Source organism: Quercus robur, chromosome 4 (assembly GCF_932294415.1).
Source record: "Quercus robur chromosome 4, dhQueRobu3.1, whole genome shotgun sequence".
NCBI classification, from domain to species: Eukaryota; Viridiplantae; Streptophyta; class Magnoliopsida; order Fagales; family Fagaceae; genus Quercus; species Quercus robur.
The window spans coordinates 52,210,783-52,236,864 of NC_065537.1; the positions used below are offsets into that span (position 1 = coordinate 52,210,783).

The following is a 26,082-nucleotide window of genomic DNA, read 5'->3' on the forward strand; positions in this document are numbered from 1 at the left end:
GGAGCGTTTTTGTTCAATAAATTGTACCAATCCAGCCACAACTGGTGTAATCACCCTAACCCAGATTGAAGCATGATAAGTCATCTACTTTCCATAAAGAAGGCTTGGTGATATCTGCTCTAGATTGAGAGAAATGAATTTTCCAAGAATAGTATTATTTAATTTCCTACAATGCATCACCTCCCTTTCAAATGTGATATCTCGATGACTGTAGTTCCAAATCATTTGAGGTCAGGACCTATGGAAACTAGACATCCATACCTTTCCAAGGACACCAAGTTTGAAGAATTATGAGCTCTAGAAGGCCTCTAAATAGCAGCTTGAAAAAGGTCGAAAAGAGGAAAAAGATGAAAATCAAAATTGAGTGGGCATCAAGGCAAAATTGGTGAGATGATTCGGAAACATCTCACCAAACTAACCCTTTCAATGGGAGGTTGGGGTGAGATGTTCCTGAAATGTCTCTCAATCCCTATAAATAGACCCCCACTCCCTCTTGGACAAATCACCAACAAAAATGCCCAAAAATTCTTCTTCTTCTTCTTCTTCTTCTTCTTCTTCTCTCTCTCTCTCTCTCTCTCTCTCTCTCTCTCTCTCTCTCTCTCTCTCGGAAATTTTTAGATCTACTTTCTCTTTCTTTCTACCTTAGAGAAAAACCTCCCAAACAAAAACTCCGACCCATTTTTTCACCATTTCACACCTCTAAGAACCTAGGTGAGCTTCTAAAGCCCTTTTTGAAGGTGGGATGATGTAACATCTTCCATAGCTACACCCCCTTCCTTTTTATCTTGTAAACACTATTTATATATATGAAATTCTCTCTTTTTTATCTATTGATTTTACATATTGTTCTATATCTCTCTATTTGTGTATGTTTATTTTTTGGCGAAAAGTACCTTTTAGTCCCTACATTTTTAGGCTATTCCTATTTTAATATCTACATTTTATTTTTATCGCTTTTAGTCCCTATCTTGAAAAACGCTTCCCGTTTTGATTCCTGCCGTTACATCAGAAACAGAGAAAGCTGACATGGCAAACAGTAGGAATAAATTATACTAAATTAATGTCCACGTGGCCTAAATTAATAATAAAAAATGTTTTTTGGCATTAAAAAATGCCACGTCAGCATCTAAATTAAAAAAAAAAATTAATTTATTAATTTTAACTAAATAAAAAACAGAATTAAAAACTAAAAATAATATGAATTGAGATCTAATTATGTCTTGAACAAGAGCAATAAGAACACAAACTCAGAAATTAAAAAAAAAAAAAACAAAAAAAAACAAAAAAAAAAAAAACAAAACAAAACAAAACAAAACCCAAAAACAATACTAACTATTGAGTTTTTGGGGCTTCCCAATCTTGTTCCCCCAATAACCTCTCCTCACAGGGATCACAAACAACTTAGCCAAAATGATAGCACCACGAATGCCGGTGGCGACTTCCTTGCTGCACTTGACGCCAAGTCCAATGTGGCCGTTACCGTCACCGACAATGACGAAGGCCTTGAAACGGGTACGCTGACCGACAAGGGTTTGCTTTTGAACGGGCATGATTTTCATGACCTCGTCTTTGAGGCCGAGGCAGAGCTCATCGATGATTTTGTACTCCTTGATTGGGAGGGAATGGAGGTAGATCTGCTCCAAAGACTTAATCTTGTTGGATTTAACGAGACGTTTGAGCTTCGTGACTGGGACCCACTTCTCCTCCTCCTCCTCCTCGTGATGGGCCCTACGCCTTCCACCACATCCCTTGTCTCCCCTGGGACGTCCTCCGCTGAAGCCTCTGTCGAAGCCACCGCATTCTCCTCCACCACGCTCAACCATGATTTCTTTTGGAAATGAGAATGAGTAGAGCAATGATGAAGGAAGGAGAAACCCTAGCAGGGGATTTAAAATTGGTCCAAAATGTTTTTGGGTTTTGTTTTTTTTTTTTTTTTAATTTATGGATTTGTGTTCTTGGATCGGGGTTTGTGTTCTTGTTATTTTTGTTCAAGGCACACTTAAATCTCAATTCATATGATTTTTAGTTTTTAATTTTTTTTATTTAGTTAAAATTAATAAATTAAATTTTTTTTTTAATTTAGATGCTGACGTGGCATTTTTTTAATGCCAAAAAACATTTTTTATTATTAATTTAGGCCACGTGGACATTAATTTAGTATTATTTATTTTTGCCGTTTGTCACGTCAACTTTCTCCGTTTTTTATGTAACGGCAAGGACCAAAACAGGAAGCTTTTTTCAAGATATGGACTAAAAGTGGTAAAAATAAAAATATAGGGACTAAAATGGGAATAGTCTGAAAATGTAGGGACTAAAAGGTGTTTTTCGCCTTATTTTTTATACCCTTTACTCTTTAAAACTTTATATACTAGTAAAAAAAAAAAAAAAATTATCATTTTCTCATTGTTGTCTTCTCTCTTTAAATCCCTTGGGTTTAAATAGAAATAACAACCCAACATCTTTGATAAATCCTCATCTTTCTAACTAAAAAGCTTGTGGAGGAGTAGCCTCGAACACAGCCTGCCTTAGTAGGAAGTTGGTGATTTACCATAGATGGGTTTCTCTTAAATGGGTCCTAAAGCTTGTTCCTAAGCATAATATGGGTATGCTTCCGGAAAAATGATAGAGGTACCAATGACTCCCTTTTCCTAACATGAAAGAGAATAAGATTGGATGTGACAAGATTTAGCATTTATTTAGGAGAAATTTTATGTCTTTCTTGTACAAAACCTTTTTTTCAAAAACCAAATGCCAAGTATCTAATTTATTTTCTCTAAAACTTTAACATTGGAATTAAAATTAAAATGGGCTTCTATCTTTTGAATAGGTGGCAAGAATCTTTGGTCCGAGACTTTGGTTTACCTTAATTAATTAACTATCCTTGAATAGGTTTTTAGTTAATTAGTCAACTAAAATGAATTAGATAAATAAGTGACCAATCACATCTAATACACCAATGGTTGGTGGCGACTCCTTAAAATAAAAATAAGAAAAGAGACTTACACACACCTCACCCTATAAGCACATGTACACAAGAGAGTCACGTCACTAAGTACCCAATGTGCAACAACTCCCAATCCAGGAATTTTTCCAAGGGAAGGGTAGCATACACAGTAAGCAACAAAACCCTAATTTTATTTATTTATTTATTTTTATATATATATATATATATATATATATATACACACACATATCATTATCAATGCCGGATGATAAGGACTAATTCTTGACCAAACTGAATTAAATTTTATTTCCCCACCTAATTGTCTCACTCAAGCCTCAATGGTATGTTTTTGTGAGTGGTTATGGAGCCATTCTCTTTTTACCTCTTGCGCCAAAGGCCACTTCCTCCTCTTTCTGTTTTCTAACGACTCAAGGACGTGGGATGATAATGTCAAAGAAGAAGAGTGAACAAACTTTGGGATCTGATCAGAGCCGCAATTGAATTTTCTAGTTCTATAAAATTAGGTTGTGCTAATCATCCATTCATCTATGAAAAAGAGAGTTCCTTCATAAAATAAACACAATATTACTGCTACATGTGCTCTTCTAATCATGACTTAGTACCCTAATTTCCACAAGCCATGCCTCTCCTCTCCCATGCTGGTTGGAGAATGGAGTCTTCTTTACCCTCAGTGGAATCAAAGATATCACTATTTACAGTGAAAGTCAATCAAATGTATAATGACCATAATTAAAAAAATTAGAGATTACATTTTAAATTTAGAACTTTATAGGTTTATATTGTACTAATAACATTGCAGACATACAAAATATGTTCAATGTTGGTAAATGTTTTTAAAAATGTGTATAACATTTTACACATTTTGTGTTTACAATATAAATTTACATTGCTAGTAATAGTACAGTGTAAACTAAGATTTTTCCTTAAATTTATAGTTATAAATTGTTTTTATTATGGAACCTAAGAAGTAAGAATTAGTATGTATAATTTTATAATTTTATATATATATATATTTGTATGCATAATTTTATTTAAAATACAACTTTTTAAAAAAACAAAACTTTATTTTTATCTAACTTAATTTTTTTTCTAAATAAAATAAATCAATAAACATAAATTATCCCCAAAAAAAAAAACTCATAAAGTTTTTTTCTTTTTTTTAATGGGGGCCATGGTTGATGTTAATTTGATTTGTCATCATTCGTCTGTAATAGGCTAACAGCTAATCAAAGTTTGAAAAACTTGTAGTTTTTTGACCAAAAAAAAAAAAAAACTTGTAGTTTAGCCTTTTGTGTCTTTTTTAACCTAATCTTTATTACTTTTTGATTAAGTGATCGGAACCCAATATCCAGGTACGGAGGCATATATTGACTTTGGGGGCAATGGTCCCCCTAAATTTTTTTTAAATATATTAGTATATATATATATATATATATATGTATACACATAGATACAGTAATTTTATTTTATAAAATTACAATTTGCCCATTTTAACAATATTATTGATTCTTTTTAGAGTAACGTTATAGTTATAAACTTATCTATAACATTTTTATACACTGTTGAGATACAAATTTTTATTGGTTCACATCTAGACCTATCACTTACACCACTATTTTACTTACTAATAATCATTCACTATATCATCAATATACTTCTAACATTTTTCTCATTTTAAAGGCCATTAAAAAATTTACAGATCTAAAATCTAAAACAACATATACTAGCCCAAAAAATTTGTGCAACAACAAAAATCACCAATAGCAAAGCAAAAAAAAATTAAGTCCAATTAACCAATTTTACTCAAACAAACAACTGGCCCTTTAAAAAGTTTTAAACAGAATAATTTTGTCTTTATCCAACAAACGCACACATCAAAAAAAAAAAAAAAAAAAAAAAAAAAAAAAAAAAAAAAAAAACCTCAACGATTAAGAAGCCGCCAAGCTAAAGGTCAAAGTCAAGTCACCTCCCTTAACTTATGGCCTATTTGGATGGAGGGGGGAAGGAGGGAGAGTGAAGGGGAGTAGAGTTGAGTTGACTAAAAATAAGTTAATTTTATGCTAAATCTACTCTACTCTCCCTTCCTCTCCTTCAATCCAAACGGACCATTAAAATTTTGGCTCCGTTCCTACTAATATCCACCAATTAAACTAAATTAGAAATCAAAGTACAAGGCATTAGTTGTTCATGTGTGTTTACTTTCTAAATTGGAATTTTTTTTTCAATAATTCTTAAGATACACCCAATTTTACAACATGTTGAAATGGTCGACGCTTTCTGTGTATTACTTTTTACATAGATCCACAACTTTTTTTTCTAACTCACAATCAATCACTTTAACATATTGTGAAATTAGGTGTATCACTAGTATCATTGATTTTATTTCTTAAATTTTAAAAGAAAAGGAAAATAAGCTTTTAATTAAATATTGTGTGTTTGAATTAGCTTTTATTCTACTTAGCTTATTAGTATATTTTTCTCAACAAACAAAAAAAAAAGCTTATTACTATATTTGTTCACATACAACTTTTTAAAACTTCACTCTCCTTAACTATTGTACTTCTTTTATCAATTTTTAGTAAATAAACTTTTAAGAGCAAAAAAAAAAAAAACTAATCCAATAAACTAAAGTTAAAAGTTTTGTTCAATTAACCTAGGGATACACCCAATAACTTTTTTTTATAATTTGATAGCTACAATAAGGGAGGGGAGATTTGAACATTTGATATCTCCATTGAAAACATTAAAAGGTGTCACACCTAATTTCACAATATTTTAAAGTGGTCAACATTTTATGTCTTGTACTTTTTATATGGTCTATACCACTTTTTGTCAATTACTCATAATTAACCACTTCAATATATTGTAAAATTAGATATGTTTGTAGAATTTTGATTTTTGTTTCTTCAATTGTTTGTATCTCTCTTAAATTTTAATTAAATATATAGTGGGTTTAAATTAGCTTTTTTTCCCACTTAGCTTATTAGTTTATTTGTTTATGTACAAATTTTTAAAATTTCAATTTCAATAAATAGAATCATACTTTTATCAATTTTTAGTAAATAAACTTTTAGGCTAAAAAATTTAATAAATTAAAATTTTAACTTTTTTGTTTGTATAATTTATTTAAAATATTACTTTTTTTAAAAAAAAATTTATTTTTATCTAAATTTTTCTAGATGAAATAAATCAATAAAAATAAATTATCCCAATCAGAGAAACTCATAAAAATTTAAAAAGAAGAAGAAAAAACAAATGGGTCAATGGTTGATGTTAACTTCTTCTTTTTTTTTCTTTTTTTATAAGATGGTTGATGTTAATTTGATTTGTCATCATTCGTTGGTAATAGGCTAACAGCTAATCAAAGTTGGAAAGACTAGCAGTTTTGCCTTTTGTGTCGATTTTGACCAGGCTTTCGCTAGTAGTTGAGCTATGAATTATGAAGTGTGATTTGAACCTAATCTGTATTCATTTTGACTGGATTTTTGCTTGATATTGGATTATAATCTCAGTTTTTAACTTTTTAGTTTTTATGTGCAGTTTTTTAAAACTTCATTTTTTTTCCTATATTTTCTCACTTTTTCAAATTTTTAAAGACAACTACAAACATATTTTAGCACACTTTCAGTAAAAAGCTAGATAAGTTGTTCCCAAATGAACATTGAGCGTGTGTTTGTGTAGCAATTAATCTGCATTTTGGAGCCCAAGTCCCACTACACTATTCATGGACCAGCCACCCAGGGAAAAACGCAGCAATAAGTGTTATACAGTGTTTTCAGTTTTAAAAATTATTTAGCTACAGTATTTTTAGTAATAAGTTTTCAATTTTTAGCAAAATAAATAGTATCCAAACAAATCTACTAATCCAAACCTAATATGCACCAAATAAACCGAATAAGAAATCATAGTACAAGGCAATAGGCATCATTATGTGGGAAAGAAAACGCAGATCCTGAGATTGTAAACTTCTAAGCACAAGCATGGCGAGCAAAAGTCCTATTTAATTAAAGTTTCATTTTTGGCCCAACTAAAACGAAATATCCCTTTCTAAAGCTGCCCAATCTTTATGAAGGCCACTTTAGTTTTCTTCTTACAATGGGAAACCAAAGAAAAAGGCACTTTAGCATAAATTAAAAGGCTGTGAATTTGGACTTATTATTTTGTGTACATGCAAGTGATCAGTTTGGTATCCTATAATTTTCAAAGTTGGAATATTTTCTTAAAAAGTTAGTTTTCTTATTTATTGGTAAAATATGTGACAAAAAGTATATACTTAAGCCAAAAAAAAAAAAAGGAAGCTAGCACCATGATGGTTTAAAACTGAATTTTCTTTTAAAAGTCTGGTTAACGGGTGTCCTTAAAAATTTGTTAATAATCATTTTAGTAAAATTTTGATACTATTTTTATGGAAAATATAAAAAATTATAAAAAAAATTAATTTTTTTTCTTTTTTTTTAATAAAAAGTTTCAAAAAATTTTTTTATTAAATTAATACCTCTAAAACACCCGTTAACTTTCCCCTTCTTTTTAAATACGACAAATTTTTCAATATTCATATTTTGTTGGAATGTAGGAATTAGGATACATAGTACACGTGAAGTTCTGGGAATGAGATACAAAATGACATTTCATTGAAGTGCCAAAATGTTTTGAGAAAGTTATGTCAATGACATTTTGTACTAATTAAGCTTAGGTTTCAACGAGGAATTCTGAGTTTCTGATCATCCCAAGGTATTGAAAGGCAGAGAATATGTGCCTATGGTTTAGCAATGAAAGAAGCAAACAAATATGCTGATACTTTAGCAAGGGGAGGGACCAAGCTTCAGCACGATTTGTCTTTTGTGGACAATTTGTATGGTAATTGACTCTATTTTGTACGTGCTATTTATCTTTCTAGAAAAGAAGAGATAGAACGGCTGAAACGTAGTCATTCCTCATTCGACTACAGCGTATAACTCATTAAAAAAACAAAAAAAAAAAAAAACTGACACGTGGTATAACAAAGAAACAAGCTACTCCCTAACATGTAAAAAGTGATGCTGACTGACACATGGTCAAACAAAGAAATAAGGGGACCCACTCATTCCCGCACGTAAATTTAGACCGGGTGTGGATTTTGGTGCAATATACAAAAGGGTTGTTTAGTCATTAGTGACTATTTCTGTTCAAATGTACAATTATGTGTAAAAAACATTAGCCTCTACAAAATGCTCCCCTAGGCCCTAACTGACATCTCATTTTTTGCTTTTGTTTAATACTAGTTAGGATTGCACCGTATCGTATCAACAAAAAAGTAAGGATTGCACGTGCTGTTGTGAGAAAAATTAAGAAATAATTTTTTTTTGAAGTAGTATCAAACTATGTATTTAAATTTAGAATTGTTATTTAATATATGGCTATATATTTAGTATGATAATTTCTTAAGAGAAGGTATTTTGTATCAAATGATATAATGTCATTTATTATTAGTGGGTTAGTTATTTTTGCACATATGTCTTTTATTTATTAGATTTTGATACGGATGACATGGTATCATTTGATACAAAATACTTTTTCATTTCTTAAAATCTTTTTTTTTTTTTTTTTGAGAAGGACTTAAAACCTATTTACTGAAGGTAGTATCTACTCAAAAAAAAAAAATCTACTAAGAATAATAACAAATGTCATTATCTTCTAACAATTAACAACTAAGTTTTGATAAAACATTGTCACAATATTTAAATTTTCGCAATAAATAATGACATATGCTACAATTGAAACTCTTCATCAAACTAAATACCTAGAACCATTTGCAATGAATATATTGTTATTCATACTTCCTTCTTTGTCATTTTATTTTATGAGCATAACTACGATACTTAGCTTACTTAATTTTTAATGAATACCTTTTTAAGAAAGAAAACAAATAAAAAAGAACAAAATAACAAAAGACATATGTCACTGAAGTTTCTATTAGATAAAATTATAAATATAGAAAATTTAAACCACTAATAAATTAGTGTTCTCTAGGCAACAAATAGAATACCATACATCACCATTTTTACTTTCTAAGTATGACTAACACATAAAATTCAAAATACACAAGGAAAATTTTTGGGACATTAAAATTAAATGAGGCATTTTAGTTATTGCACAATGAAATATTCTAGGAATTTTAAGATTTTGTTAGGGTTTAACTAAGAGAGTAACAATAGGGACTATATACTTGTCTACAAAATAAAAAAGGAGGAAATTATTCAACTTTAAAATTGGAGGGGATGAAACTACTCCAAACATAAAGGGGGAAAGTACTTTTTTCCATAATTCTTTTTGGTTGGTAAAACTATGTATTTTTTACTTTAAACAATGTGTTAAAAAAAATGTCAGCCCAAGAAAACTGTCCGTAAAATTATGAATTTTGGCTTAACAAATTGGCTAAAAAAAAAATCAATAACACAATAAATGTCATGATATTTTCTCAATACATTTATTTTAGCTATAGTGGGTCTTGATATGATATTTTATAATTTTATTTTAGAGTAATGCTACATCCACAACATTTTCACAACAAATTCTAGGTGGTAAATTGTTATTGGTTTTTAATTGGGACAACCACTTTAAACTATGCATTAAAAACAACAACAAACAAAAAACCAACAAAAGAAAATTGTGTATGAAACAATGAATTTTTGTTCACCAAATTTGACTAAACCAAAAAAGAAGTCTAAGAACACAACTGATAGGCCAAGAATGTATTGATCCCTTGTGATGAGTTAACCAATTAATTAGCCAAGTTAATTAATTAATTCAATTAGCATGCAATACGCGTGGTAGCACAAACAAATCACCAACTAAGTTAAAATGCAGCGGAAAATAAATTGACACGATGATTTGTTTACGAATGGGGAAAACATATATGGCAAAAACCCCACTAGGTGATTTTAAGGTCACCATTCCCGAGAATTCACTATTATCACAACAAGCAGTTACAAGTAAAGGAATCTCAATACCTTATACCAACCTACAGTTGAACTCTTACCCTAATACCCAATTGGACTTGTTCTGTAGTGACAATCTCTTCTTTCAATGCACGGCTTCTAGTACGTGACTAATCAATTCAATGCGCAGATTCCAGTACGCGGCTTACTCACCAACTTGAGAAGGATGTTGACTGCAAAGTTCTTCAGTTCATCAATACGATGAAGATCACGAAACTCCTTGGTTACAAAACCCTACGGTGTACAAAGACAGCAGTTTCTTGAATAGAAAGATGAACTAGGGCATATGTCTTTGGTTCACAATATGCTTGTTAAAAACTTTTGCATTAAGTTGCATCAGTTATGACGGCCTTTAAAACAATCCTTATATATGTTTAGGGTTGTGAAAAAAGAAAGCTCAAACATCTATACATGGATTGGAGTGAAATCAGATTTGAAAAACTGATTTTCTTAAATCTTGACAGATAACCTAGCTATCGAGAAGCTGTCGAGCATCGAGCTTAAACAGCCTTTTAAACCTCGATAAATACTAGCTGTCAAGCTTTAAAATCCATCACTTTTTCACTTGATTCTTGGACAGACTTGGATAATTTTAACACTTGAACTTGAAACCTTGTTCCTTGAAGTATTAAACACATCCTAGATCTACCCAGTTACAAGTAAAGTGCATTTTGTCAAAGGATTAGTCAATTCTATATTGATATATGTTCCTAACATGATTCACATATGTCTTAAAAACAACAAATTATCACAATGTTTTCACAATACCATTATTTTCAGATGTGGTAAGTTTCATAAGAAATTCTAGTTGGCAAGTTGTTACTGATTTTAAAATGGACCCATGACTAACATCACTTTTTTATCCATCAATAGTAGCTTACCTATGATTTGTTGTGAAATTAATGTGTAAATGTTGTGGACTTAGCATTTTTTATATTTGATCTATAAAATACTGAGATCTTAACAATTGGGAAAATATTGTGATAACAATAAGTGTTACAACATTTTCGCAAAACATTTATTTTCAGTTGTGGTTGGTCATAGTCTCATATTTTTATTTCGACTTATAAGAAGTTGACACCTCAATAATTGTAAAAATATTATGAAATTTGTTGTGTCAGTATAACAATATATATGCAAGCTCACATAAATAAATAAATATATATTTTTTAAAAGAGCACAAATCGATGACTGGAAAAAATAATAATAATAATGAACAGTACATATTAAACAAACCAAAAAATACTGTAGCTTTTACACATTCACCCAACAAATGTTACAATATTTTCACAAAACATTTATTTTCAATTGTTGTTGGTCACAGTTTCATATTTTTTATTTTATTTCGATCTATAAGAAATTAACACCTCAATAATTATGAAAATATTGTAAAATTTATTGTGTCAGTATAACAATATATATGCCAACTCATATAAATATTTAAAGGAAAAAAAAGTATAAATGGAACAGATGACTAAAAATTATATATAAAAATAAAAGGAGAAAAAAAAAATAAAGCACTGTAGCTACAGTGCCAATTGAACAAACCAAAGTGGCATTGTTTGTGCATTGGCACTTTTTATAGATAGACAATGGTGAAAAAACTTGTGAACAAAATTTGTGTGTAGTATAAACATGAAAGCATGTTATATATGACCTAGCAAGTATTTAGAGCCCTTAACACAAAGTTTTACAACTAAGTTAATTTTATCATTAAACTAATCCATAGTCGAAGTGTAAGTGACTTAGAAAATTTCCAAACTACACTACACAAGCATAATATAATAAGCTAAAGGAAATAGAGAGAAAAAAACAAGTAAACCACACATAACACCACAAGTGTTATGGAAGCGGAAAACCTGAGCCCTGAGTGTAAAAGCTTCTCCCCCGACCACCCATCAGAAATCTCCACTAGTCAAGATAGTTGCAGTACATAAGGACACAATGAACCCTCTAAGCCCAAACTCCTACATGTACTTGAGCCTTCCAAGCTCCAGCTACCAACCAACTTCTTCGAGTCCTTTTTCTTCCTAGCTTACCAAAGACCCTCCATTGAAGCTCCAATGGAATCACCACCAATGAAGATTGGATTTAGGATGTGGTTTCTTACATTTCCTTAGCTATTCACTCACTCACAATTAAGTGTTTGTGGATGAGGATTGTGTTTATAGAATCTCTATCAATGGAATGAAAGAGATGGATAAGGGAGATGGAAACTTGGTTTTTCTCTAAGGAAAAAGTTCTCTCTTTCCATACAAAGGAATGGCTTCACTCTCTTGGCACCCTTAGGGTTTTTAGAGTTTGTTCAATACTTATCTAAAGCCTCTTGCCATACTGTAGATACCGCATTTTGTACCCCTTACGACTCGAGTTTCCGTTTTTTAATGATGTTAGAATTTTAAAGCCTAAGGTTGGTTTAGAGCCCGATCAAATTAAAATTGACTTAAGGAAAGTATTTGTGAAAAATATTACTTATTTTTGGAAGAATAAATCTATTTTTGGAAAAGAAATGCCACTGAACCCTAGGGCATGCGTACGCATCCATGCATATGCACACACATGCTCAAGCTCTACATGCGTATGCTTCATGCATGTGTACACGAACACGGGCATACATGCACATGCTAGGGTTCCAAAAACCAATATGGAAAAGTTTTCTGTATTAAAACTTGACTTGGAACAAATCTCACATGGTCTAGGACCACCCCCAAACCCCTATTTTTGACTATATAAAGCCTAAAATGGTTGCTTTTTAGAGGAGGACGAATTCTGGTGGTACATATAAGATTCACTAGAAAATAGTGAATCAAAGAGGAAGTTTTTCATAAAACATCCTCAAGTCAAATTTTGTTTGATTGGGACCTATTCTAGTCTTGATCTTTAAGTTCTAAGTTTACTAACTCATTTTTGAATTGGTTGTGACTAGATTGACCGAGGAGAATGGTCAAAATCAAGCTCTAAAAGAGTTCTAGCGTTGAGATAAATTTTCTAACTTTAGCTCTTCACTTTTCTTTGATTTTTCTTTATTTATATATGTTTTTATATGCTCTAATATGTTTTTTAGTTTAGGTTTATTTCATGTTTATATTTGAAGCATGTTAGGTTATTAGATTTCTTGCTTTCTGAGTTTCTGTTCTACAGTTTTTGGATTAAGGTTCTTGTAGTATGCATACGCATACAGTTGGGCTGTGCACGCATGACCTATGTATGCGCAGGCATACTCAAACCCAAAAACCCTAGTTCTATTTTCCTTTTGTTTTTCTTTTGTCATGTTCACATGTTTAACCACTGTTTAACATTTTTTGTCTGTCTTTGAGTCTCTACTTCTTTGTTTTATTTTTGTTTGTTTTATCTCTTTTATGCTTATAGGTTTTTAGATTGTTTGAATACCATGAACATGCATAAATATGAACATGCATTGATGCATAGATGCCGTGTTGCAATGAGGTAAGTGAGATAAATTATGCATTTACATGAACATGCATTGTTTGGATATAACCTTGGTTTGATTAAGGAACATGAATATGCTTAGTTTGAATGCTATGCCTTTGATGTGAAGATGCCTTTACATGTTTGTTTGATTATCTTTCATGATGTTTTTGCCCTTGGGTTATGTATGTTATGATGCCATGATAGGTGAATGCTATGTTTTGAGATGATTATGCCATATGTTTAGATGCATGCTAGAGTGTGTGTGAGTTAGAATAATAATATTGAACTTACCTTTAATGAGATTAAGATTTGGAATACAATGAGTGGAAGTCAACCCATGAGTCGAGTGGGGTTGGGTGCCTAACACCTTCCCATCCCCATACATAAACTCCGGACACGTGCTCTAGTAAAAGATCAATCCTTTCACGAAGGGCGCTACACTTATGGTTCCAAAACCTAATCTAGGTGGCGACTCCATTATTTTTCTACGCCATGGTCCACCCTAGGCCAAGGCGTACTTCCCATAGATCCATCACGGGCGCTTGCTCCCACACACGCCTCACAACTATATGTGTGTGTCCTGGCAGAATGGTAGTGGTAGGTGCAATTATAGAGTACAGAGATCGTGCAACTCGCAACCTGTTCACCTCTTAAGGTCACGAGATGGTCGCGAGGTGCACAATTGTACTCTTAAACAAACACCTGCCACATGGACTTCGCAGGCAGCTTAGGTCGTGAGATGGTCGCCTCCAACCCGTGAGATTTCTAATTGATGTAGTTTTTAGTCTTCAAGGAGAGGCTCAAGTACACTATCCCAACTTACATGAAAACCCAGAAAACAATATATCACCGATAAAGTGCATTACAAATAAACTTTTGTCACTGAATAAAGCCAGCACGTAACATGACTTCTCAAAAAAAAAAGTCACAATAATTTGATAATTTTACAATATTTTTAAATTAGTTTATCATCTCCCACATAGGCCTACCATAATTTACAATTATTTTAATAACCACGTATGAGCTGATAGATTAGGGGAACTTGTGAATTTTTGTTGTGTCCTTGAAGGCTTTCACAGCGTTGATATTTATCTTGTCCCACTTTTTCACAATTCTCTTACTATATTTTAATTAGTAGGTCCCATATTTTACAAAAAATAATAAATAAATAAAACTACATTAGCTTACTATTATTTATTTTTTGTCATTAACATCTATTAATATTTTTTTTATTAATTTTGCTTTTGATCTTGCCCCTAAACTAAAATCCTAGTTCAATCACAAATTCCTCTTGTACGAGAGTCATTTAGTAACTATGTATATGAGTCAATTGCAAAAAGGGGTTTGCTCTTATTATATACTTGAACAATTATTCCTACTCAAAAATTTAATCATGAATATTATAGTTTAGTCCATGTTTATGTCATTAATAATCCCATAGAATCTTTAAGGGTTTTAAAAAAAAACAAAAAAAAACCATATAAGTCCTGAATAAAAAATGTAGTAGCTGATTCTCAAAAAAAAAAAAAAAATGTAGTAGCTAGTATATTAATTGGCTATTTGCACGTGTGCACTTGGCGGAGTCTACCAGAACAGCTATCAACAACTACACTAGATAAATACCTAAAAGTCTATGTTTTATGTTCTCCCTGCATTGAGTCAAACATGACATGATTATTAATATTTATTAGCAGCCTATAGTGACCAGTTGACTAAGAGTTTCAACCTTTTTATTTCATTTCTAATTTTCTATACATTAATATCCTCATTTGTCAATATCCTTCTATCCTAGAACTTTATTGCACAAATGGTATACCACTCATTCACCTAGCTCTTGAGCCTGAGAGATGGCAGCTGTGGTTCCTGACTCCTCCCCTGATTCCATATTTGGCAAGGAAAATGGTATTCACCCTCCCAAACAGCTCGATGCTGGAGCTTTGTTTGTCCTCAAATCCAAAGGTTTGTAAGTTCTTTTCTTTTCCCCCAGTTCACAACAGATCTTTCAAATGCTTTCATTAGCACTTCATGACCACTCTAGGAGAACTTTGACCTGTTGATATAGAGCTTCACATGCTGCAACAGTACATGACAAATTTTCCCTTTTTTTATTCTGTACTTTCTAGCTTCATGTAGTATATTCTAAATATGAGTAATGATGATTGGTCCTAAACTATGTAATATTATTATTCTAAGGTTTGGTGTAAATTTTGTGGTATCATTAGGATCATGGTTGCACTGCGGATACCATTTAACCACATCAATCGTAGCACCGGTGCTTCTGAGTCTTCCCTTTGCTCTAAGCTTGCTAGGCTGGGTTGGAGGAGTTGTATGCTTAATCCTTGCAGGTTTAGTAACTTTCTATTCCTACAATCTTCTATCTGCGGTTTTGGAACACCATGCACAACTTGGTCAGCGCCAGCTTCGGTATAGGGATGTGGCTAGTGATGTTTTAGGTGGGTATATAATTATATATATGATTATATTTTCTACACTGCTCATAATATATATACCATTTCCTTCTTTATACCGACTTTTTCTTCCATGTTCAAGATATTAGAGAAACAATTAAAAACCTTTTTAAGATTTCAAGTGAAGTTTGATTTGGAAAAAGAACCAATACTTAATGATTTTTCTTTTCCTGCTGGGTTTATAATGAAAATAAATTGTTAGTTTTATGCATTTCCTCTCTTTTTTTTTTATATATATTTTCTTCTGTGTAATTGAGGCTTTGGTACCTGATGCTAAATTGTCCAAGATATATATGTTGGCATTGGCAGGACCTAGATGGGGCAAATATGTTGTTGGGCCACTTCAATTTGGGATATGCTATGGCGCAGTTGTGGCTGGCAGCCTTCTGGGAGGGCAGAGCCTTAAGGTCAGTTGTGTCAGTTTACCACGTTTATTATTATGATACTCTTACATTCATTTTATTTTTTTAATATTCATTTTCATGTTTTAAAATGTTTAAACATATCGGTATTAATTGTGAATATTGATGTAAAATAGTGAATATAAATGGTAAAATAATATTTTTCCTTATCAATTTGGGATATGTGATTAAATTCATTATATAGTTTATTATTGGGATACTTAATTGATTCTCTACTTAAATTTACTAGTAAACATCTCTAATTAATTCTCTCTCTCTCTCTTTCTCTCTCCTTTTTTTTGGTTGATAATTTGATAGTTAGGGGTAGAAAAATTTGAATATTAAATGTCTCTGTTGAAAACATCTGAAGGTGCTAGTTGGGTTACAAAACTCTTAACTTTAACCATAATTATTCAATTTTCTATATCCCATTATGAATTTAATTATTGAAATCTAGTATTATTTAAGAATTGAAAGGCAACATCACTTCTAAAGTATGGAATAATGACTTAAGATTCATATAGGAGATATAGGGGGTGTTTGGTACATATTTTCAAACAATTTTCAGTTTTTAAGTGCATGTACCAAACACTTCCTAGTGTTCAAATTCCCTTTTTCCATTCTTGTAAGGATTGAATTATATATATTTTTTTTTAAACAATATGCGAAATTGTCAAGAACAACTCCATTTCCAGAGTATGCACATCCAAATTTGTCCTTAGCGTTTGAAACAGCAAAGTATTTAAGATACCTCTCCGTATAGGAGCTTGCTTCAGGATAATAAATTTAACACTCAAGAATAAAAATATCAAATAATTTCTAATAAATTTCTCCACATTTAAATAGAATACACGAATAATTTATCCATAAAAAAATAAAATAAAATAAAATAAGAGTTTAATGCAGATTGGTTGAAGGAGAAGAAAATATTTTGTGTTTTTCTTTTTGTAGTGGAATTAGGATTTATTTTCTTTTTCAAGTTCAATTAAAATCATTTTCTTAGTAATGCAGCATGGTAATAGGCATGTAGAAGCAGAATATGTAACATACAATACTACAACTCTTCCATAAAACCTAAATTCTACGAAAATACTAGACTAATAGGAAAAATAATAGAGAAAACTTGTCTAACAAACATTTATTTTCTTCACACCTATAAGCTGAAAAGCATGAATGCAAGATAAAGAAAAGTCAAGATTCCATCTCCGCTTTGCTCATGCTTTATACTTATTTTCTTCACACCTTTCTTTTAGTCAAACATGCAAACACACCCATACTAACACATGTATGACTTTTTACTGGAAATGAAATTTTTTTATTAAAAGTATTGTAGATAAAGGTAAAAATTAGCTAAAATAGTACAATAAGACCCATAAATAACACAAAAAATACAGTGAAACTCATGAATAGTAGCAAAAATAAACCGAATGATAAAATAAATTGACAAAAATAATCTTTGCCCAATAACCACATAAAATGTTTTTTCAAGGCAATCACCGCCCAATTGAGTCGGTCATTACCATTTTGTTATCAAGGGAATTTGTTTTGGATCTAAAAAATTTGTGGTTATAAATAGCATTAAGGCCCTTTTGGTAGAGTTGTTAAATAACTCTTTTTTAGTTTTTAAATAACATTACACACATTTCTACATACTTTTTCACTCATACGTGTTTCAAAAAACTACAAATAACATTACTCAAACTTCTCTGCCAAATAAGCCTAGTCACAAACAACTTTTTTTTAGACTAGTTTAGTTATATATGGGTAGAAAACATTATGTTTTACTGAACTACTTTTAAAAGATCACCTCTTTATCCTTCTTGATTTATATTTGCTAAGTCATCCACTGCAGATTATGATTCTTATAGACTTTCATCTATCTAAATACTTAGTAGCATGGTGATTCATTTATACAAAACTTCTACTCCAAGCACACACAATGGAGCCATAGGCAATGAAGTGAAATCCAAACCATGAAATAATTTTTTCTAATAATTCAGCAGATATTGTGTAAAAGGAAAAACATAACACAACTGCAACACATAAGAGGAACAGAGGATCAAAAGGCTTGAACCTCTACAACACAAACAGACTATATCAAACTACAGAAATTACATGGATATGATCTAGTAGGTAATTATACTGAGACTGACAAATTAAGCAAATAATAACAAATTCATTAAATTTCCGCAGTTTTATTCCTTCAACATAACTTTCATGCCATTTTTGGAAAATATTAGAGGTTTGCGATGATGAAAATTCCAAGGCACGGTGCCTTGCTTAATTTTATAAATCCGAGTCCAAGAACTCTTCACCCCATATTCTTTCATCAACCACACATCATTACACTTCAAGAAAGAATTCACCATAAAACAGAGATATCCTCCTAAAACTGTTGAGTTAGCATAAGCTTTGACACTAGGCCTGTTTGATAGAGGAGTTTGAGTAGTATTATTTGTAGTTTTTTGAAATACATGTGAGTGAAAAAATGTGTAAAAATGTGTATAATATTGTTTAAAAACTGAAGATGATTGTTTGAAACACCCTACCAAACAGGCCCTATATTGTTAAATAAAAGACTAAACAAAGAGCTTTTATTCAAAACTTAACTCTTGGAATTACACACTTCACAAGCACTATTATTGCATCAATATACACACGGCACTGTTGCAATCACAAGCACTATTATTGCATCAATGCACACACGGCACTGTTACAATCACACTATTATTGACTTTGCTTCACTTCTCTTTAATTTACTTCACCTATCACTTGACTTCTCTTCACCTCACACACTTCACCTTACACGTCTCTCACACCTCTCATGCTTTATGTCGGTTAAGAAAACCGTCTTTGAAGCTTCTAGCTTCATCTTTTTAAATACTTTATTTACCAAGCTTTTAGTCTATTCTATAAACATGTGGCTGAGATTAACTTATGGAGGATGTTCTAGAGATTGTGTGAGACGTTCTAGGAGTTTAGATTTTTAACAAAAACCACCAAAGACTTGAAATTTCTCAGTGGCAAGATCAGAAGTAAGAAGAGACTCTGGTCGGGTTGAATATGAAGGCCCACATGGAGGAGCAATTAACCAATGTATAGCTCCATTCAAGGATGCCGAACTCGAACATATGGAGCACTCCTTCATTTTCCAACAACGTGATCTAAGACTATATACCTTGACTTCAAAGTCTAATAGCGGCGTTATCTTCTTTAGAAAATTCAACTATCCTCACTACCTTATAATCATCATTATGTGGATCATGGCCAAATGCAAAATTGGGCCTTCGAGAACCAGAATAATCTCTAGGATCATTATGTGGATTCCAAATTGCAATCTCTAAATCTCAAACGTGAATGCAAACCAAACCGTGACAGTAGTCCAAGATATTGGTTTTGTAATTTGGTTGGCATAGTGGCACGGGAATTTGCACAGCCTTGCCAAATCCGTTATTGTTGTCGAGGAAAGGGACCGAGAAGTAACGATCGGTTGGATAGAAGTCATGTTCCTTGAGGATGAAGGCTTGATCTTTGTTGGCCTCGATGGAGTGCTTAAGGTGCAACTTGACGAAGTCAGGGTCCTTGATTAAGGAATACCATTGTTTGGAAACGCTGAGGAAGCGTACTAGAGACTTGACGGGTAATCGGGATAGTATTTTGGTGATTAGCTCTAGCTGAAGATAAGACACCATGGAAGAGATTTGATTTTTTTTTTTTTTTTTTTTTTTCTGGATAGTGAATAGTGTTAGATTACTCAGATTAGTATTGTTATTTCAAGATTCGGGGAATTTAAACAACAGTTTTCGTTGTTTAAATATTTGGGTTCATGAATTTTTTCTGGTCGTCCAATTTCTCTTTTCACTTTTTTGGGTTCAGGGATTTTGCTTTTGCAAGCCAAACTGGATTTTTAGATTAGTTTGCCCTCTTGCCTAGAAAAAAAAAAAAAAAAAAGTATTATTAACATATTTTTGGAAAAAGAAAAATTTTTTAAAAAAAATCACTAAATTCCTATTGCCTCTATTCCTTTGCTTCTTTTTTTCATCAATCACTTCACAATTTCTCTGTTTTAAATTATAGATATAGTTTTTATTTTTATTTTTACTTAACTTAACTAATTAAAACAAGTAGATAAAAATAAATTATCCCAAACAGATACATTTGTAAAACAAATATCTAAGACATTTTTTCTATTTAAAGCACAAAAAACAACACATATGATAGAAATAACTTATTTTTTTGTTACATAAAAAATGATAAGGATGTAATCATCGGTAGAAATCATATATCTGAGTGTAATCATAATAGTTTACTTTTTTTATGAGAAATCAATCATTATCTTATTTAGAGTATTCTATTACACGTTTATTTTTCTTTCTAATTAAAGTTTTAAAATGAAAAAAGAAAAAAAAAAAAAAAAAAAGATATAACATGCAGCACTGTAGTTGATGGTATATACAATGAAATACTAAGCGTTAGAAAGAGAATTTCTAATTCACTGGAAAGGGATGACAAGTCAAATCCACTCTTTTAGTTGAATATGATAATTTATAGGGAGTGCGTACTTTTAAGATATGTTCTAACTTACTAACTTTATTTTTTCATTTAATTGTTGGTAAATTTTGAATCTAAGACCTACCAAATCTCACATGACCAAGTAATCTTCTTTGCTTGGTTGATATAGGCTAGAAACTTTACTAATTAAGCTAGTTGATATGCACAAATACTAATCCTTTTATCACCACAAGGTAAAAGAAGATAAGTTATTCATCTCAAAACAAATAATAATGAAATGTCTAGAGAAAATTAGATTCTCCATTTGGACTATAATCTAGACAATGAAAAAGATCATAATGAAACTCTGAGAACAGATTTCATATACAAAATGCTCTGTTTTTCTTGTCACTAACTCTTAATTTTTCTTTTTGGCAGTTCATTTACTTGCTCCATAACCCAAATGGGACTATGAAGCTTTACCAGTTTATTAGTATGTTTGGAGTATTTATGCTGTTTTTAGCACAAATTCCATCCTTTCACTCGCTGAGGCATATCAATCTTGTCTCTCTAGCCCTTTGCCTTGCTTTCAGTGCTTGTGTCACAGCCGGTACCATACATGTCGGTAAGACTTCAGCACCACAAATTACATGAAAACATGTCTCCGAATATGAATATCACAGACATTGAGACATACACTGCTTTTACAGGATATTCCAAGAATGCTCCTACTAGGGACTATTCCTTAAATAGCTCCGGACTAAATCGTGTTTTTGGTGGTGTTAATGCTGTTTCAATCATTGCTACTACATATGCCTGTGGAATTATTCCGGAAATACAGGTTTAGTTCTGCCCCTGCATTCATTTGTTGCCAAGAAAAAAATTTTGAGAAAAGAAAGAAAAAACAAATCCTATTTTATTCCCCTTTCTTTATTTTGAGCTTGTATATACAAACTGAAATTCCAGTTAAATTGTGATATAACTTGCATCTAACTCCGATTATAGTATGAAAGAAAGTATCTCTTGTAACAGTTCTATCAAGTCTAATAGCACAATGAATGAATATATACCATATGATTCAATTTTCTGTTCTTTAGTCAAAATTGGTCTCACCAACTTTCCATTCATTGGGTTAATTCATTGATAACTTGTATAACTGTTAACAAAAATACTTTCTCCTAATGTGTAGATCAAAGTTAGATTCTATATACTTCAATGCCAATGATTATAAGTGAGAAATAGAACTAGGTTGCCTTATATTTCTTCCATTCACAGGCAACCATAGCTCCTCCAGTCAAGGGTAAAATGCTCAAAGGTTTATGCGTCTGTTACTCTGTTATACTCGTGACTTATTTCAGCGTTGCAATCTCTGGGTATTGGGCATTTGGCAATCAGGCTATGGGGACTGTTCTTTCAAATTTTATGGGTAATGGACAGCCTTTGCTACCAACTTGGTTTCTCTTGATGACCAATATTTTCATTCTTCTGCAAATATCAGCTGTCACAGTGGTAAGTCCAACTCAAATATTTAGCTTGATAATGCCAAAAAATTAAACTGATGTTTACAATTTTCAGACATTTGTATATTATGTTATTGACTTAGCACCAATCATATTCATTGTCATGTCGGTCTGTAAACTTCACAATCCTTCCCTCAAATATGGCAGCATTAACTTTCATGACTATATTACAAATTGGTTAAAATGCAGGTTTACTTGCAACCAACAAATGAAGTGTTTGAAAAGTGGTTTGCAGACCCCAAAATGGATCAGTTTTCCTATCGTAACGTTGTGCCAAGGTTGATTTCCCGGTCAATATCAGTGATTATAGGTTCATTAATTGCGGCTATGCTACCGTTCTTTGGAGATATCATGGCAGTTTTTGGGGCATTTGGATGTATTCCTCTAGATTTTATTTTCCCCATGGTTGTCTACAATATGACTTTCAAGCCCTCAAAGCGTGGCCTTGTTTTTTGGGGTAACACGTTCATTGCAGTGGCATCTACAGCTTTGTCCATCGTAGGTGCAATAGCATCAGTTCGACAAATAGTTATCGATGCCAAAACATATCGTTTGTTTGCTAACTAGTAAGTTGCCCGTGTAATGCACAGATAACGTTGTAATGTTTTGTGTAAATTTGTTTTTTAGAGAATGTTATACATATATTATAGCATATTTGTTATAAAAATTTGTTAGTAATGAGTTCATCATAAGAAGTAACAATTATATATTGCACATACATATCTATTATAATTATTCTGTTCAAGTAATGAGCAAAAAAAAAAAAAAAAACAACAACAACAACATTGGAGTAATATTGTATAACAAAAGTTGATAAAAGCATATTAATTCATTTTATATTATTGATCTTTATCCCCTTCCTACTAATAGTGGAAGCCCCAAGTATTTCTCATGATGTCTGACTATCTCGACCCCTAACTGGATAAAGGATCAGGTGGGAAGGAAAATTGTGGGGTGGAAAGGCAAGCTCTTATCCAATGCAGGTAGAGAAATCCTTATAAAAGCTGTTGCACAAGCCACATCTATATACACTATGAGTGTTTTCAAGTCTAGACTCTCTGTGCAAGGATTTGAATTCAATAATGGGTAATTTCTAGTGGGGTCAGAAAGAAAGGGAAAGGAGATTGGCATGGGTTTCTTGGGAGAAATTATGCAAACCAAAGTCCGAGGGAGGTATAAGGTTTAGGGACCTCAAGGCTTTCAATCTAGCACTCTTAGCGAAGCAAGGATGGAGAATTTTAGAGAATCCAAACTCACTAGTTCATAGAGTTTACAAAGCTAAGTACTTTACAAAGGAGTCGTTCTTAAATGCTCAAGTGGGTAGGAAGCCCTCCTACACGTGGCGAAGTATTATGCCAGCAAGAGATATAATTATGAAGGGCTCTTGGTGGTGCATAGGCAATGGGCAAAAAGTTCACATTTGGAATGATAGGTGGATCCCAAGACCAAATTCCTTCAAAGTAATCAGTCCTCGGAGAGCTCAGTATAAGGAAGTGATGGTTTCGGACCTCATTGATACAAATAGGAGGAGCTAGGATGCAACCAAGGTCAAAAGCATTTTAATCCCGCATGAACACAGATAATGTTGGGCATCCCAATAAGCTATAGACTACCTGATGATTCGGTCATATGGGCTGGGACCCCAAATGGAAAATTTACAGTGAAGAGTGCCTACAGGGTAGTGCAAAATTGCCTAAATGAGGGGTCTACAAGGTCTGACATGGGCAGCAGCTTTGACAATGCGAAGATGAAAGCTATATGGAAAATGGTTTGGCAATTGGAGTGCCCAAGCAAAATAAAACACTTCATGTGAAGGGCGTGTAAGAACATTCTTCCTACTAGAAATAGGCTAAAGGTGAGGGGAGTAGGTTGTGAGGACTGCTGTGCTCTGTGTGGTTCTAGTGAGACATCAGGGCATATCCTTTGGGATTGTAAATTTGCAAAGGAAGTATGGAATGGAATGAAAACTAAACTCCCTGCTCTGCCTAAACCCGTGCTTGAGTTCTTGAATTTGTGTGGGAGGTAGTGGATTCTTGTCCAAATGTTAATTGGGTGCCGTTTGTTGTGACTGCATGGAACTCGTGGAATAATAAAAATACAGTGATACATGGTGGACAAAACAAAGGGAAGGTGGGGCTTATTAAGTCAGTGGTTGGTTATGTTGAAGAGATCAAAAGTGAGAAGACAACATAGAGGAGAGCTCATTTAGGTGCTGCACAAATATGGACTCCATCAAAGCAAGGATGGTATAAGGTTAATACGGATGGAGCAGTGTTCAGGGAGGCAGGGAGCTGAGGCATAGGAGTGGTAGTCAGGAATGATAAGGGACAGATCATGGGGGCACTGAGCAGAAGACTGGAGCTGCCACTGGGAGCGTTGGAGGTAGAGGCAAAAGCTGTGGAAGAAGGGGTCCAATTTGCAAGGGACCTTAGCCTTGGTCAGATAGTAATTGAGAGTGACTCTCAAGTGGTGGTCAACTCATCACGCGATCTAGGCCTGACTCAAAGTTATGTCCAAAAAGTAATTGAAGGCACAAGAATGGGATTGTGCTGGTTTACTACGTGGGAGGTGTCTCACACTCATAGAGGCTGCAACGTCGCGGGTCATATTCTGGCAAAACATGCCAAGGTTGTACATGATTGTGACATTTGGGTGGAGGATACTCCATCTATGATTGTAGATCAAGTACTAAATGATGTAAACTGTATGACTTCCATTTCGGTTTAATGAAATGTATATGTTGTGAATCAAAAATATATATATATATATTATTGATCTTTATTATGTGATGTAATAAAGAGCTTCATTACAAAATCTCGTTTTTTGTTGTTTCTTCAATGATTTGTTATTGTGGTATGGCGATGCTTGTAAAGCTTGTTAAGGGGTATGTTATCATCATATGTTTCTTCATCTTCAACATTTGAAGCTTGGTACGATCCTATTTGTTTAATTTTTTAGCTTCCATCACTTTTTCCTTTTATTGCATTATTTGTGTTAATCATTAATGAATTGGCATTGGAACATTCTTGACTGGATCTTACAAAGTTTGGACCTCTAGATTTGTTGTCGTGATTTTTCGTAGATATTTGCATTCATTTTAAATTTCAGTGATATAACAATTTTTTTGTAAATGTTTATATATATATATATATATATATATATATTTTTGTTAATTTAGGAATAGTGTAACAAAAGGGTTAATATAGTATATTGGATTGTGTATTTTTCTTTTCTTCTATATCTTTTTGTCATTTGAAGGTGCATAAAAACTCTTAGCAACTATGTAATTTTCAAAACCATCTTTTAGATTGAATTCATTCAAATAAAGTAGGAAAATGCTTTTTTTTATTTTTTCCAAAAATTTTCATCAATTCATGTGGGATTCCTTCTCCAATATCAATTTGCAAATGTGGAATTTAATATATATTATGATCAATAGTTTTATAATAATTTTAAATAAGTTGTACCTTAGTTTGTTTTTCAGCAAGATCTCTTGCAGATTTATTTAGGATTTTCTCAGAATCTCAATCAAATATCACAAAAGTTGTTTTGTCAGTTGCATCAAAAACTTCAATTTGAATCCTATATCTAAAGTAGTTTGTAATTTTATATCTAGTAGTTCTAGTGAGATAAATATATTATAAATATTTGGAGATATAGTTAATGTGAGTGCCTCTAATCTTGGGATAGAGAGATTTGTTTTTATTTCACATTTTGCACACCAAAATGATCCTGATTGTGGTTTGATCTTCATTCCACAAAACATGCACGAAATATAATAACAACCTATTGTTGTATCAATCTTGCTTATTGTTGCAATACTCTAGT

The 26,082-nt window shown here is 32.3% G+C and overlaps 2 protein-coding genes across 3 annotated transcripts; one reads left to right on the forward strand and one right to left on the reverse strand.

Annotated features, from left to right (window-relative positions):
• Nucleotides 1-1,328: 1,328 nt before the first annotated feature.
• LOC126722161 (40S ribosomal protein S2-2-like) lies at nt 1,329-1,823 on the reverse strand. The gene has a single exon (XM_050425311.1). The coding sequence runs from the start codon at nt 1,821-1,823 to the stop codon at nt 1,329-1,331; it is 495 nt and encodes a 164-aa protein (XP_050281268.1).
• A 13,315-nt stretch (nt 1,824-15,138) lies between these two features.
• LOC126722929 (GABA transporter 1-like) lies at nt 15,139-22,940 on the forward strand. Of its 2 annotated transcripts, none has more exons than XM_050426090.1 (7): nt 15,139-15,333; nt 15,597-15,827; nt 16,152-16,249; nt 21,173-21,359; nt 21,445-21,575; nt 22,010-22,243; nt 22,444-22,940. In XM_050426090.1, the coding sequence occupies exons 1-7, from the start codon at nt 15,222-15,224 to the stop codon at nt 22,819-22,821; spliced, it is 1,371 nt and encodes a 456-aa protein (XP_050282047.1). In that variant the 5' UTR covers nt 15,139-15,221; the 3' UTR covers nt 22,822-22,940. The 2 variants fall into 2 exon arrangements, with proteins under 2 accessions (XP_050282047.1, XP_050282048.1); XM_050426091.1 differs by having other exon boundaries at nt 15,597-15,719.
• Nucleotides 22,941-26,082: the final 3,142 nt, after the last annotated feature.